The 15,907-nt window shown below is 42.1% G+C and overlaps 2 protein-coding genes across 4 annotated transcripts in view; both read right to left on the reverse strand.

The window, feature by feature from the left end:
* The window catches only part of LOC102942858 (cell migration inducing hyaluronidase 1), a 142,292-nt gene that overhangs the window by 125,584 nt on the left and 801 nt on the right, over positions 1-15,907 (reverse strand). The gene's annotated exons all lie outside the window — the stretch shown is intronic.
* Positions 1-15,907, reverse strand: part of LOC102932459 (cell surface hyaluronidase) — a 74,598-nt gene that overhangs the window by 47,690 nt on the left and 11,001 nt on the right. For both annotated transcript variants that reach the window (XM_043523392.1, XM_037909976.2), the window contains 13 exons: positions 15,710-15,850; positions 14,697-15,252; positions 13,734-13,903; positions 13,277-13,465; positions 12,737-12,906; positions 11,399-11,608; positions 7,304-7,509; positions 5,573-5,642; positions 4,729-4,857; positions 3,482-3,567; positions 1,932-2,063; positions 1,773-1,808; positions 703-855 (listed from right to left, as the gene is read on the reverse strand). In XM_043523392.1, the coding sequence (XP_043379327.1) occupies positions 703-855; positions 1,773-1,808; positions 1,932-2,063; positions 3,482-3,567; positions 4,729-4,857; positions 5,573-5,642; positions 7,304-7,509; positions 11,399-11,608; positions 12,737-12,906; positions 13,277-13,465; positions 13,734-13,903; positions 14,697-15,252; positions 15,710-15,850 (2,248 nt within the window). The remainder of the gene's footprint in view (positions 1-702; positions 856-1,772; positions 1,809-1,931; positions 2,064-3,481; positions 3,568-4,728; positions 4,858-5,572; positions 5,643-7,303; positions 7,510-11,398; positions 11,609-12,736; positions 12,907-13,276; positions 13,466-13,733; positions 13,904-14,696; positions 15,253-15,709; positions 15,851-15,907) is intronic.

A 15,907-nucleotide genomic window follows, 5' to 3' on the forward strand; every position in this document is an offset into this window, starting at 1 on the left:
CGTCTGGCCCACGTCAGCTGACTCCAGCTCAAGCTGCAGGGCTTTAAAATTGCACTATAGATGGTTGGGCTTGGGCCTTCTCATGAGGTCCCAGAGCCCAAACATCTACACCAGACTTTTAGAGCCCCATAGTCTAAGCCCCATGAACCCAAGTTACCTGACACAGGCCAGCCACGGGTGTTTAATTGCAATGTAGACATACCCTAAGGGAGATCAAATATGCGCGCTAAAGTCTCTTTGGAGTTGGATGCGAAGGTGTACAGGCAGCCTTGTCTCCCCACCTCTTCACTTCAAATGGAAATTATCCAGCTTTGCCTCTGATGCCACACTGGCATGTCTGGGTGCAGAACAATATTTACAATTGAGTTAGTGTCCCACCAAGAGAGCCAATCAGCCCGGACACTGGCTGTGATTGTAGCCCTGAAAAATAGTTCTTGGTTTCTTTCAAACTTTCTAATCCACTCTCCAGTGACTGATAAATTAGGCAGAAAAATTACATCAAAGACATCCAGTTGTTAAAGCTTTCACCGCATTTGTCTGGAGAATGGGTTTTATTTGGATATTCATTGGTTATGGCCTGTATAATAAATTTAAACATCCATTTACATTACCCTTTAGTAGCCACATTCATTTCAAAGGCTTTTATTCTATCACATTTTTCTTATGCTAATATCAAGGATAAATGCTAGATGAATAACCTACTTGTTTCTGGGTAGTGTTCTATATTCTCCATTTGCCCCTCTACCCCAGTAGCTGTTTTGTCCTCCCTGGGAGCCAATGTTGTTGCTTTCTCCGACAAAGATGGAATGTGCAACTTCCAGGCTGGAACCCTCATCTGTTGGGAAAGTTCCATCACTAGAATCAGACAAAGAAAAATGAAAGGTAACTATGTGACACAGTTCAAAAGAATAATTAAGGAATAATTTGAAAGAACTTTTTAATTGCACTTCTGAAACGGTCATTTTTAATCTGAAGAGATGCATCTGCAGGAATTAAAAAATAGGTCTTTAGAAATCAGCAAGTTAGTATTAAACACCAGTAATAATGCTAATTCAGTGGTTCAGGCAACTACAGTTAGGTCTGATTTTTATCTAGCCTCCTCCATCCTAAAGCATTTTACAAAGCATGAGCCAAACTCTAGTTCAGAATTAGAAAGTTACAAATTCTTTGAAAAGAGAAAAAAAAAACAAAAAAAAACCCCACAGCCAGGGTCTGATCCAAAGCTCACAGAAGTCAATGGAAAGATTCCCATTGTCTGTGACTGGCTTTGGATTAGGCTCTTAAATCACATTTAATCTTGGAGAGGTTTCTGGTTTACCACAGAACAAACCTTTCCATTACCTGCAAGTAGTAGGAATGTGGTCAGAAGAACCACTCTACAACCACACCGAGGGCTTTTTCCTGCCACTTCTGCATGGAAATATACCAAAAGGTATGGACATTTTTGGTCTTGCCTTGACTAGAATGAATACAAATCTCCTTAGCATACACCAGAATGTTTAGTCTAAGGGTTTAGAATCTACAGCCCAAAAGGAAATCAGACATTATGACATATTTCCCAGACATGATAAGGCAAAGAAATTGAAATGCCATATTGCCATTTTCATTAATAGCTATTATGGGAGAGACCTGATGTGGTTTGGGAAGGACATGTGAGATTTTCTTGCATCTTAATGTGATCAGCAGGGAAGCTCTCCTCACCTTCCATTCTTTAACGTTTTAAATTGTGGAGAACCCTGAAAAACACAGCATATTGAGCGAAATGAAATTACCTAGCTAGAGTGAGTCCAATTCCATTGTCTGAAAACCTAGAAAAGAAGAAACACGAATGTGCAAATTACTAGGAATGTCTGATGTTGTTAATTTGTCCTACAGACCCACTTATGTCAGTAATGAGCAGAATGATATAAACTGTAATTACATTCACCTACCCACAGTTGCGGAAAATAATGTCACCACCTCTGGCCCAGGCCCCATGGTCGTTATTTTTAAAAGCGATGAGGCCATCAATTAAGGCAGGAACTCGTGGTTTTACAGGGTCAGCATCCTGATGTGGGCGGAACCTGAAGCAAGGAATCTAGTTATTATACCAGAGCAATGGGAAATAACCTTAAACACAGGAGGTCCTGTCAGTCACCGCTAATGGTTTCCACATACTGAACTGATGGGTTTAAAAGAAGTCATTTTGTTTCTATTTTCAGCTGAACTTATGTATTCTGGATCACATTCAAAACAATAGCTTCATTTTGGTACTGCATCTTATTGCAAGGCTAACACAGAATAAACTTTAAGAGTGAAATTCTGGCCCCAGTGAAGTCAATGGAAAAGCACCCATTGATTTCAATGGAGCCAGGACTTCTCTCTCAGGATGGATTTTCAGAAGGATCTACTAGACTCAGGAGCACACAGTAACATTTTCAAAAGCACCTGTCACTTAGCTGCTTTCAGAAATCCTACCCACAAGCCCCATTGACTTTCAATGGGACTTATGTTCCTAAATCACTTTGGCACTTTGAAACTCCCACCCTGCAAGAACAAGATGCCAACTGAAGATAATTAAGTGACGTGCATGAGCTATCATTTCAGTCTTAAAGTGGGACTCCCATGTCTGAAAGCTTCACTAAGCATGAATCTATACGTTTTCCAATCACTTTCAGAATATTTCTTGCCACACTTGCTGATTACTGAACACTGCTGAGTTTGGGAGAAACAAAACAAAGCCCCTTATTCTTCCCCAGTCCATCTTCATATTCGGTTTCATCCTTCTGCAAACTCACAGGGCTGCATTGTCTCTTCTGCTTCCAGAATAAGGGGGCCGAGGGAGGAGGGAAGCCACAGAAAGGGGAAGTGTCACTTCTCCTGCATTGTGGTCCCTATCCTTCAACTCCATGGGAGACTATCAGTGCTCTGTGTAGCTCACAATGTACGCGTGAGGTGGGACTAGCCAGGACACAGCAGAAGAGAATGGCTGATCTCTGCAGCATTGCTCCACATAAGCCCACAGGATTCTAGTGAGTTAGCCAATGACATTAAGTACTCACTTTCCCTCTCTGTGACATGAATCCCTGGAAGCTTTTTTCCCCCCTCATAAATGTATAGGCAAAAGGAGACACTCACGTGTGAAGATTATTGCAAACAGATTATGTAACAGATGGCGGAGATAGTGCCTATGATTTTGGGTACAAATTATGTTGTGAAATGGATTTTATCATCTAGATTTCAACTCAGTCATTGAGAACAATAGTTAATTCCATTCTTTTCACGGACTCCTCTGCCAACATCTCAGAGCTCCAAGTGCACATTTAGCATTTTTTAAGCAATCCTACAAATGATCAGCACACAGTTCTGAAATATTTGCCTCTTTATATCCCAGGTTGTGCGTCTATATTCCTAGGATGTTCCATCCATAACAAGGTCCAGCAACCTGCTGAGTATACTGCAGGGTTCTGAAAACACTTTTATCCATTCAGTATTTACTCACCTGGCATTATCTACAGTAAGATACTCTCGAGGATTTTCAGCACTAGCTTTTGTCGTCTTTACTCCTTTTCCTATAAACAAGCCAGCCTGAAAAATACGTAGGAGTTCAATTATTTGAACAAGGAGACCACACAGCACAAGCTAAAGAAGATCAAAGGGTTATAAAGAAGATTATAAATGGAACACAAACATGGTGGCTGCCCATGCTTAAGGGACTGTAAGCCCTCTGCATGCCAGTGCTTTCCATCCCAAGTACTGGCCTCGGTGCCATTTGGATGTTGTGATATTATTACAGTGGCCTTCGTGTAATACGTCAAAGTCAGGGCAGAATGCTACAGTGCTATGCCCTTTACATAGTCATTTAAGTTGGCTTCTGAGCCAGAGCAAAGAATTTAAACTGCCTCATGCCAGGAAATAAAGCATTCCTGCTGGCCCCGGGGAGACAATTTGAAAGAATAATGTTGCAGAGAGGGAACAGTGCTCCTGCTGAGAGATAAGGCCTTAATTCCTCTTGGACTTGTAATTTCTCTACAATCAAAGCAGAACGTGATCCAGTGCAGTGAACTTAAAGATTGCAATGCAGTGTTATTGCAGAGATGAACCAGCACATACATGGATAGAGTAAGATAAAGTTGTATGAAGTTCTCTTTATCTACTAAAGTATATCCTAATAAAACAAAAACAACAACGTCCCCAATTTGATACAGTAATATTTGCCTCCTCTCCATCTGGAATCCTGAGCAATAATGAAAAAAGGATTCTTATTTGTAGATTCAGTCTTTATGCCTACAGTGCATTTAGGGAAAATATTTTCATGGAATTACCTTAAAGTGAGATTAAAGTTATCGCAATTATTTTGAAAAAAAATGGCAGATCAGGATTTGGCCCTACTCCAGCTATTTTGCAGGGCTCTGGCCACACCCCTCCATACCCATCCACCCACTATTGCAGTAGAGAGTAACACTACATCTACTGCTATGTGCCCTATGTCTACACAACATCTACTGCCGCATGCATTCCTCTGTGCTGTGTGGCACAGAGCAGCATACTGTCCACAGTCTCAGTTTGTCCATCTGTACAATAGGAATAATACCACCCATGTACATTGCAGAGATGTTGAGACAACTGTTTAGTCAATGTTAAAACAGCACTATGAAAGTGTTTCTAGCCCATGCGATCGGAGAGCTACCTACAGTAAGTGCTAAATCTTATTACATTTGTGCAAATGTATGAAAATCTTTTACATGCCTTGAAATTAGAATGGACTCTGTTATTGTAAAATATCCCCAAGGGAGTGAACTCCGCCTGTGCCTCTGGGTATTGTCCCTCAGACTGTCCGGTTGGAAGCCGGTGGAAGATGTACCATATCCCAACATCCTAAAACACAATAAACAGGTTGAGACTATGGGGCAGTACAATAAATTCTCAGACTCTATAGTATTTAGCTTTGCCAGGGGCACCAACTAAATATATGGAAACAAATTTTCAAAGAAACTTCTTATACAGTCTGCAAAATGAGCATACACCACTTTGTGCATACAAAACCAACACATCTGTCTACACAAGCTTACTCCACTTGCATGCACAAGTGCTCGTCTGGGCACATACCTGTGGATTTTGCATGCACATATATTGGGGGTATGAAGGAGAAGGGTAGATGAAATTTTGGCTTAGGGAACATGCCATTAATCATACACATGATTTGCATGTATAGCTGGGGTTCCAGTTTTATATTAAACATTATTATTAATTATTATTAAATACAGTGGTCACCACTAAAGAGTCAACATTTGCCAAAAAACCCCACCCCCACCCCCACACACTTTTTTCCTGTTTTACATAAGGGGAAACTCTGGTATCACATATCAATTCTGTGCACACGGATGATCTCTGGACACAAACAGAACATTCCAGTTCATAAGCAGTCATATTGTACCAGGCCAATAACTACCTAATTGCCTTATGCAGCAATAGGCACCTAGATTCTATGATACATTAAAAACGTGATGCCTTCCACACCAATGGCATCAGTAAGTGGTGCATGCATGCGGATTGAAGGTGATATATGGCCCTTGCTGTTTAATGATATTACCTGAGCACCAGCTGCTGCATTCTCTATCAAATTGTTGTTTGGGTTAGCAATCCAGAATGTGCTGACAGCCCTGAAAATGAAAAATAAAATAAAATTAAAAAATTATCCTAAGAAGTAAGAAAACAGGAAGGGCTAAGCTTTTATAGCATTGCATTGCATTGCATTTTAGCCACCACACTCCCTTTGATTTTAAAACTCCATAGGTACTCTTCATGAAAAATAAAAGAAATGTTGTCAGGCATGTTCATTTATGGAGCCACATACTGGAAGTTATATGAGACTATTCACAAAAATCTGTGCTCTGTTAAAAGCAAGTTAAGTAAACCTGAGGTCATTTTTTCAAGAATTTGCTAGGAACAGAATTAAATAGCTATGGAAAATGTCTAAAAAATGACCTTCTGTTCCTCTATAGAACTTGGAGTGAGGGAGGAAAGTCTAACCCCCTACAGCTTTATGATCCATTCAGAAGGATACCAGAATAAGTATTCTGTGCAAGCTGCTAACAGATTATTAATGGGATTAAAGAGCGATACTAATTCCTTTGCTCAAATTAAGGACACTATCAAGCAGGAGGATTTATGGTGGCACAGACAAACACTAGTTATATTTATGCAATTATTGTTTAAGAAAATAACTTGAGATGGACAATATACACCACATGTAAGAGTTCTGTTAATTTTTTTCCCTATTTACTCATAGCAGCTAATTTGATCATTTTTAATCAGAAAATTCTAACAAACATTTATTTCTGAACCATCCTATTACATTTGTAGTGTATTCATGCTCATGGGAACAATCCTAAATCAACATGAGTATCCTATTGGATCTGATGGTTTGCAGGAATGGCCCAGACACCTGCAATATAACTGTGCTAGCCACAAAAGCAGCCTTAGTATACTCACAGGAGTAATCCCAATGAAGTCAATGGGATTACTTATGTGAGTAAAAATTAGCAAGATGTGGCCCTTAAATTCTATCCTGGAAAAGTACCGGGGTCCTGGGCTAAACTACACTCTCATGAGCAACCCTAGCTGAGTCAATGGGATCATAGTAGTACCCATATTACAACGGACCATTTCTTCAGTTTGGAGGTGTACTCCAGCCACCAATAATAATGATTTTTTCCCCTCTGAGCAAAGTGTAACTAAATATGGCTAATTATAATTTATGCTAATCTATACATTTGATCCCCTAATGTACTCATGTGCTAATGGCTAATTTACTCTAGACGCTATGATCCAAAGTCATCCATGAAGTCAAAAAAACTCCCTTTGAAGTAAATGGGATTTATGTCTGCTTATGCCAGGCTGAAGTGAGCCCAATTTATCAGACAGATTTCATGGAGCCTTGATTATCCCAATTAAAAAGGACTCAGAGACGAGCAAGATACTATATTGTGTTTCTCTCTCTCTCTCACTAGAAAACCGTGACAGGAATGGAATTCAATAAATATTAATTGACTGAGATTCAGGTCTCTATTAGCAGAGACCTCCATGAGCCTTCACCCTCAACACACTTTACCTAGTAGCGAATATTTATTTAAAAAATAGAAAGTTACAGTAGAAGCTAAAATTTGTCACGATCCCAACAGCAGCATGTGTCAAACTTGGGAAAACAAACCCACTCTGTAAACACCTTAGTTTCACCTCAGTATCATAATTTAGTACTTTCAAGACCAGATGCAAGATGCTATATAAAAGTGAAGACCTATCATACTCATTTAGGGCTTACATGCAGTCGGTGCTTGGTATAGGTACATAATTCCCATAGACATTGCTACGCATTGCGAGGCACATGGCTTCATTGCGGTCTGAAGGCAAGATTGTTCCAGGCTTGGTAAGGAGACCCAAATTGTGGTAAAATGTATTGCGTTGCTCCAGCCCATCTTCAAGGAAAAAACAGTGACCCAAAGTATCATAGCCAATAGTATCTTTCACCTGAACCAATTATACAAAACATGGGTTACATGTTAACTACAAACAAAGATGTGGTTTTTAATATTGATAAACTTCAAAAACCTTAAGGACCAATTTTGCCACCCTCACTCACATTGAATGGTACTGTTATCTGTGAGTAGTCCTGGAACTAAATCCAGAGTAAGGTATACTCAGTAAGGGTGAACTAATTTGGCCCTTACTACATTCAGGGCCTGATCTTCCTCACATTGCAGTCAACAGCAAAACTCCCATTAAACTTTAATTTGAGTAGGATCACACGCATAATTAAATAGAAAATAATACAATTCTAGGTTTGAAACTGTACTGGAGTCTATGTGAGAATATTTGATACAGAATTGTGGTATTTATCAGCATGAGTGTGTTATTCATAGATAGTCTAGATTTCTTTGAGATACTTCTCAAATTGGGGGCGGGGGGGAGAGAAAGAGATTCAGTGTTTTACTGCAGAATAATTTGCACTACTAAATTCAATAAGATGTTTCGCCTACATTCTCTGGTTATTAATTCTCCTAATATTTGCAGAGGTTGCAATCCATCTTCTCCACCTTCTTAAGATTAACTGGACACATGCACAAAAATATTTCATTAAAACATACTTTGACTTAGCATAATAAGCCTGCTTTGATGTACAGCATTACAGTGAGGATTTCTAAAATTTGTCTTCATAACTGAAAATACTAAATCAGACCAGTTAAAATACTGAGTCTTTTTTGCCAAATCTTATTTGACAGGTTTCCATAAAACTTAAGCTAACGCTATACTTTAAATGATGTCAGCACATTTACTTGCTCCTTATACAAGCAAAAATTCCCACTGACATCAATCTGAGTAATGTCCATGTAAAGACTGCAAGACTAAATAATATGAACCTACTTGGTTTCCTCTAGGTACAGAGGGCTAGTTAAACCAGATACAGTATGTGAATCTGGGAAAAAGGATGATTATCATTGTAAGTATACATTACAGTATATGAATCTGGAAAGTAATATGATAATTGTATGATACACACGTATAACAGTCTGTATGGGTATCGTATTGCCAATTCCCACTGGCATTTATTTTCCCCAGATAATCAACTCTCTAAATTGGAATCAGCAGCTTTTGTATCTGTTTCAATGAGATGTCTAGAGAGCACTTAATATACAGGCAAACAAACAACAAAAAACCCCACTAATCTACTGGCTTCCAAAAACTGCAGTCCACTGAAAATATTCCCACTCAGAATTCAGGAACACATGCTCAGACTGAGAGGGTCAGTTGTCACAAGCCTGACCAATCTAGAAGCAGTGGCACTGAGGAGTGTGCTGGTCAGTTCAGCCTTGCTAATAGAGACAGCTAAACCCATTTCTGAGCTAACAATGTCCCATGTCTTTGCCAACCTCCTAAGAATGGTAATGCTCTATCTAAATATCCTTTAGTGTGATGGGCAGGAGCAGTGCTGAGGATGCTTTCAATCAGCAGTGGGCTAAGGAATAAACACATAAGACCAAATACTCCTCTTTGGAAGAAAATAATGATTAACACTAAATCTCTCCATGCCAGAAAGACAGAATTTCAGTTACATCCTTGGATTCTCATGGATCTGGCTAAGGGGTGCAAACTTGGATTTTAGAAACATGGTGAATGAGGAGCCAAAAGCTGGCCCTGGGTCTTATTTTATTTTTAATCCAGGTGACTTGTTCTGGCTTTAAAAAAAGAGAGAGAGAGAGACAGGAGCTCCCTAGTAACTTTCATATCTGAAAGGACACTGACCACCCACCTAACTGGGAATAGCACTGTTTAAAGATCATTTATATTTGCACTGAAAAAAATCAGGGTCAAAAGAAAATAGGCCAAAATTATGATTGCAGGACTGATTACCCTGGTGTAGCCATTAACATATATTACAGAGAGAAGCCAAAGGTTTGGAAAAGAAGTACTACCTATCACACTGTGATATTAGGGGTAGCAGAGCGTTGTATGCTTAGGAATGAAACTCTGTCCACTCAGCAGCCTTGTGCTCCAGTAGTGTTTCCAATATCAGATAATTAGGATGCCTCCAAACACTGAATTATATATAGCTCAGCAATACAATATAAGTGACCTTCATGCACTGCATCTTTATACAGTAATGACTACAGGGTTCGGTGGCATGTGTCGTGCATGTCAGTGAAGCAGCAGGCACGTCACAACCTGCTTTTCAGCTGTGATAAGTAACCGAAACTGTGCTGCAAGGCTGCTGACTTGTGACATGGCACAGTCATGGCACACACAAAGGCTGATATCTGAAGTGCCTTTCATCTCATTGACAAGTACACAGTTGTGCCACAAAATGCTGCATCCCACCTCATATTTTGTTAAGTGATCCAGTTTGTTCATTCACAGTAGCATAAAACTGGGGGAAAACCCTGTATCAAAGTTTCTCTGCTCTGAACTCTGAAGCATCACAACATAAGGCCAAATTAACATGCATATTATATAAACATATTACTCAGTTGTTCATGCACTGAGATATACGTTCCCTGCTGAAATCTCAGATTGGTCTGAGAGGACTAGCTACAGATTTATTTTTAATTACTGCACTGCAACAAAATGATTTCATTCACAGATTCAGCTAGTACATTTATCTACTCATTGATTTGTGGACTCATTGCCTTTGCAAACCCATATGCTATCCCCTGCAGGACTAGATTTTGCATTTGAGTTTCTAATTTAGTTGACATATGTGGAATCTCATAGTCAGTAGGGAGCTGTCTGACTACACTTTTGACAAGTCTCAAGAGCACAAGTTGTTCCAGTTAGGTCAACATTAATTTATTCTCCGATTGTTCACCTGATTCAAAAGGTCTAATATAAATAAATGATCATTTTGTGAGGAAGGAAAAGGAAGACACTACTTATTCCATCAACTTTTGGAGGTTCTGCCAACACAAACACTTAAGATATCAGGAAGTGACAATCAGCCCTTTTTGAAGGAAATCTGGACAATGCAAACAGATCCTCAGGCCCATAGAGGGTGCCTTCAGCCCCTTACACACTTACAAGTACAGTACCAAATGGGCAATACTGCAAAAGCAGTACGAATATATACCTGTGTTCTAGCTGGCAGCAGCTTTATGTACAGGGGCAAGAATAACGTTTCATGAAGAGTGCATATGGGTCATGGATAGATCAGGGTGGGGGAGGATTATGACTAAACACGGGTAACATGACCCACAAGTACTTCCAGTACTGCCAGTGGGGCCTCACTTCAGCACACCATACCATTTCATGGGTGGGATACGGAGAACATGGAGATGCAGTGGAGAGGTTTCCTGAACAAATCTTGGCACTCTCTTTGTTGGGCACACATTTTCAGGTGAGCCCCTTTCCACAATGACCTCTGCCAAACAGTCTGACCCAAAGCCAAAATTACCAAGCTTTGTTGGCTTTGCAGCGGGCATTTGGGCCCTTCTTGCTCACATGTCTTTCCCCTTGGCTTTATGAATATCTTTGGATTAGTCTAACATTGTTCATGGCTTTAACTATAGCTCTTGATTGTATCCCTGTTGGAAATTCCAAGGTGGTAACTTCACCATGTGTTTGATGAAGACAACAGTTACCCGGTGAAAGTTCCACGCTATCACAGATTGCTCAGAACAATCTCATCATGCTTAATTATAAACATAATATACAGAACTTGACATTTCTTTCGACTCGTAGGGCCACTACAATATCAATTCTAAAACTGAACTATTTCAAGGTATCCATCCAACAGATGCACTAGAAAAAAGAGTCATGCTTCAAAATACTTAATTGTATGGTGTTCAAGCGCCGCAGGATATATTACACATTTTTTAACATTCAGCAAAATAAAGGTAGTAGTTTGTCAGTAAAATGTATGTCTTACCAGAAGGCCATGTGTTCCATGTATGGCAACACACCTAGAGAAACAGTGGTGTATGGCCAGATTATCAAGGTAAGTAGGCGATTCATATCCTCCTTTCTCATCTACGTCTCCAGTCAAGTGAAAATGAACAGGATAGCTCCCTAGTATTTGCTGCCCCATGTTTTTTAATTCCACTCCTGCCATGTGAACGGAGGTAAAATTCCTTTGTATCTATTGAGACAAATATAGACCTAAGGAAAAAAATTTGCAGTACAAGAGTGTGACAGCAAAAAAGAAACAAATTTTCAAACAAGTAACAAAGTGCTTGATCCTGCAAAGTGCTAATCTGCTCCATTGACTTCAGTATAGGATTAGGCCCAAAGGTTGCATCTTTCTACATATGTCTCAACTTCCCAAATACCGAATGGGTAGTGGTGTCCAAAAGGAACAGTAATGAACCATTTATTGCATTTATTCCTGGCAATATACACACTTATGTAATAGCTATAGAGAAAAAAAAATACTACTGCCAGCTAGCAAAGAGTCATATTTAACATCTTTATGGTGCCATCAAAAGTCTATATTTCCTGGTAGCTACATCTCGATCTAGCTCAATAGCATTTCATTTTCTGCTTAGCCCCATTAATTTCACCACCTGACCTCACTGAGGCTACTCTGATTTACATCAGCTGAGGGTCCATCCAGTTATTTTTAGGGAAGGGGGAAGAGAAAAACCTCTCCAAAAACCACAGTGGCCCAGACTGTGAGTGGGACCTGCGTGGCTGCACAGAGGTAAAGCTCTAGCATGATCCTTGTTCCCTTGAACAGCTGCCCAGGGGTCGCTCACAATAGTAGGCCTTATGTTCTGGGAAACACAGGGAATGCTTGCTCCTGCCAGCCTACAGAGATTAGGACACTGAAAATGAAGAGGGATATGAAGGTGGGGTCATGACCAACCTCACCACCACATGGGCCTGTGAAGCAGGGTTGATGCCCTGGGGGAAAGCAGTGAATAAAGCAAACTGTGCCTCTGGAGGGAGTAAAGTCTCCTTTTTGGGTAGTGTAACTTCACAATGACCCCTATGGCTTACAAAAAACAAACTAACCCAGGGGAGGATAGAAGTGTATATTCAACCTTTATATTAGAGGTGAACAAGAGGGTGTAATTTCATTGTGGATCAAGTTTTGCAAATAGCTCAATAATCTTTGTAGTATTCTCTCTCATTACACACAAATACATACTTGCTGTACCTGGGGAAAATATGTAACTGTCATTTTACATTACTCATGTATAAAGTTGGATAGTAAATAGATATCTGAAGTTGAGAGAGAAAGAGAGCGCGCGCGCAAGCCACTTACTTTAATCTGTCCTCCAAATGTGTCATAGGAGAAAAACTGGCATTGATTTTGTCCATAACAAGAGTCCTCCATTTCTCCTTGAATAAGTATATTTCTAGTCAGGAGACCAACTTCTGCCCTCATGTCTATGCCATCTACAACTTCCCCAATATGAAGATAAAGTGGGCTGCCTGTGGAAAAAAATATTTAAATGTAACTAAGTTTATGATCCTCATTCACCACACAGTTCTAAACACATACACAAGTTTCTAACAAGATTCAGTCAGTCATTTTACTTATAATGAATTTCTGTGTGTTTCACAACTGTGAAGGGTCTGATCCTGCAAGTGCTGAGCACTTCTGTTGAAATCAATGAGCAACCAGCCAGCAAACACAGGTGATTAGTCTCATTGCCTTCAATGGGCAACACTCTTTTGTTTAAACTTATACGCCTAAAGTATTTGCAGGACTGGGCCCCAATTTTGCAAACTTCAGCTAAAGAGAAGTTAAAAAGTGAAAAATAATTTTTGCACAGAAATAGCTTAAGAACATATTTCATACCATCAATCTTCACTTGATTACTTTTACATTCAGGGCAAGGAAGGAGATTAAATTCTTCAGCTTGATGCATGGAATAGTCAGTGCTAGCAATGACTATCCTATCACCAGGTAACCAACTTGTAACCTCATCCACTAAGTTAAGAATTATGCCTTTGGACACTTTCACTCTAAATCCATTATGAGGAATCCCTAGGGGGAAAAGAAAAAAAAAACCGAGACAGTCAGTAGTTCTTTATGTTGTGTACCAGTGCATTTTGGATAATTGCAAAGAGCACCTACTGAACCAATTTTAATGAAATAATTCAAGGTCTCATATCCTTTTATGGGACATAAAGACTGTCCCCAATTGTTATTTCATGACAATGTTGGTCTATGATCCCCATGCATCTGACCAAGTTCTATAATATTAGTCTAAATTAGTTCAGATTTTAATGGCCAAAAAAAGAGTACACTACACCTTTTTCCCATCCACTGAAAGCAGTGACTCTAAAATGGATTCCTTCATAGGTTTGAAAATCTCTTCCTGCTGTTGCTAGCTCAGTTGTTCCATTCCCTGGATACGGCTTTATATCTTCTGTTGTTGAAAACTGACCACCTCCAAGGATCCCAACCAGAGCCCAGGGCTGCCTGAGTAAGATCAAGAAGAGTCTGATCATATTGACAGAAATACACCCTGTACCCTACAACCTTGAAAGATCCTTTGTATGCAGAGTCCCTGTTACAGAAAGTATTCTTAAAATAAAGCAAGCCTGGATTCTATAACAGTCTCTTATACAGCTCCCTTAATGACGGTTTTATTTTATACACCAGTGGCTTGAAAAATATGAATGTTTCCTATTTACAGAAGTTTGCTTGCTTTGATCTTATTAGTACACTAAGCACATGGGTATGAGTTTATATATAGTTTGCTGATCATGCTTGTTAAAAGTAATGTTGAATTGGAAAACCCCCTTAGATGATAGGGAGTTACTATTACAATCTGGAGCTGACAGCTGTCAGCTGTTAGGAAAGAGGCCCAGGAGCTGTCCATGGTGGTGCTACAGGTTTCCAACGCCTTCCTGCCACATGTCCAATAATAAAAGCTCAGCCCTGGAACACATACACTCTCCACAAGGACATGAACACGGTGTCTGTCCGCACTGGAAAAGCCTGATCCGGGCACTAGAAAAGTTAGTTCTAGCCCGGTGTCCCCCCTCTCTTTGGCTGTCACACACTAGTGCGGACCCCCCGCAGAATGAGCAAACCTGGGGCTAGTTTGCGCTTAGCTTGTGTTGTGATCCCACGTGGGCACGTGGGCTAGGCTACAGCAGATTAAATATTCTTTGCCCAGAGGGCAAGGAGTGAAGGTTTTGGGCTCGTGCAGGATTTCTGCACGGGACTGGAGCAAATCCCCACGCGAATACCCCCCCCCCGGTCTCACCTGTACCCCAGATGCAGGATGTGTTTGCTATGAAGAAGCTCCTTGAGGAGGAGTCGGGTCTCCAGAGTCAAACTCTTCGCTGCCGAGTCTCCTACTGCGGCTGCCACCACCTTGCCCGGAGCTTGAGTGGCCAGAAACTCCCGCAGCCGCCTGCTCTCATCGGCCAGCAGGTGCGTGTCAAAGCGACCAGCGGCCACCACCTGGGCTGTGTCCGCATCAATGATCCGGATGTTGAGGCCTCGGCTGCTCCAGCGCTTCTCGGACTGGTAGGATCCATAACGGAGCCCGCCCGCGTACAAGGTTTTGTCCAGCAGCGTCCAGGAGCGAGGTTTTCTGCCGTGTAACTCCAGGGTCCCCCCTCTGTCCACCCCGAGGAATTTCTCTCCGTAGCTCTCCACCTCCGGCCCCTCGTTGGCCTTCCCGTACAGCGAGATGGTGGCCCGGGAGCTGTAGGGGCACCGCTGGGAGCCAATGTGCAACGCCCCGCCATCCTGAATGAGGATGTAGCGGGCCCTTAAGGCGATGGGCTGCTGCCGATCTGCAAACACCAGCACCCCTGAAAGGGAAGTGGGGAGACTCGCACGTAACGCCAGCGACTCGTGCCCCGCTTTCCTGGCCACAGGGCAGCCTGGCTAGCAGGGCGCAAGCCCCCTTTGGCCACCGGCAGGCCCGGCGTGGCACACAGGATCATGGAGGCTGCAAGCGGACGGGACCATTACAGATCTCCCCGACACGCCAGGACATTGCTCTGACCCCCATCCCCCACATACAGACTACGGGAGACCTCGGGTAAGGCCCTGAGGCGGGGGGCGCCCAGGTTTAGCGTCCAGTGACCCACTCCCTTCCTTGAGGGGATCATCCCAGCGGGTCAGGCCCCTACGATTCCCTGGGGGTGCCTGCTCCCTTCCCAGGCTCCGGCCATGCCCGGCTGCAGCTCTCCCCCCAGACAGGGCTCTGAGCGGCCGGCCAGGCTCAGGGGGAAGGCGGGCACCCAGCCCCTGGGGGCTCCTTACCTCCGTCCTGAATGCGCAGCGAGTGGAGAGTCGCGGAGCTCTCCAGCCTCAGGGCCGCCCCGCTGCCGATGACCACGGAGCGGCTGCTGTTGTGCCCGGGACGCCAGGGAGCCAGGTGCGGGGCGCGCTCGGGACACGGGCCTGCAACACACAGGCGCACACGCCGGTTCAGTGCAGCCCGCCGCGCTCTGCCCGCAG

Source organism: Chelonia mydas, chromosome 10 (assembly GCF_015237465.2).
Source record: "Chelonia mydas isolate rCheMyd1 chromosome 10, rCheMyd1.pri.v2, whole genome shotgun sequence".
NCBI lineage: Eukaryota > Metazoa > Chordata > Testudines > Cheloniidae > Chelonia > Chelonia mydas.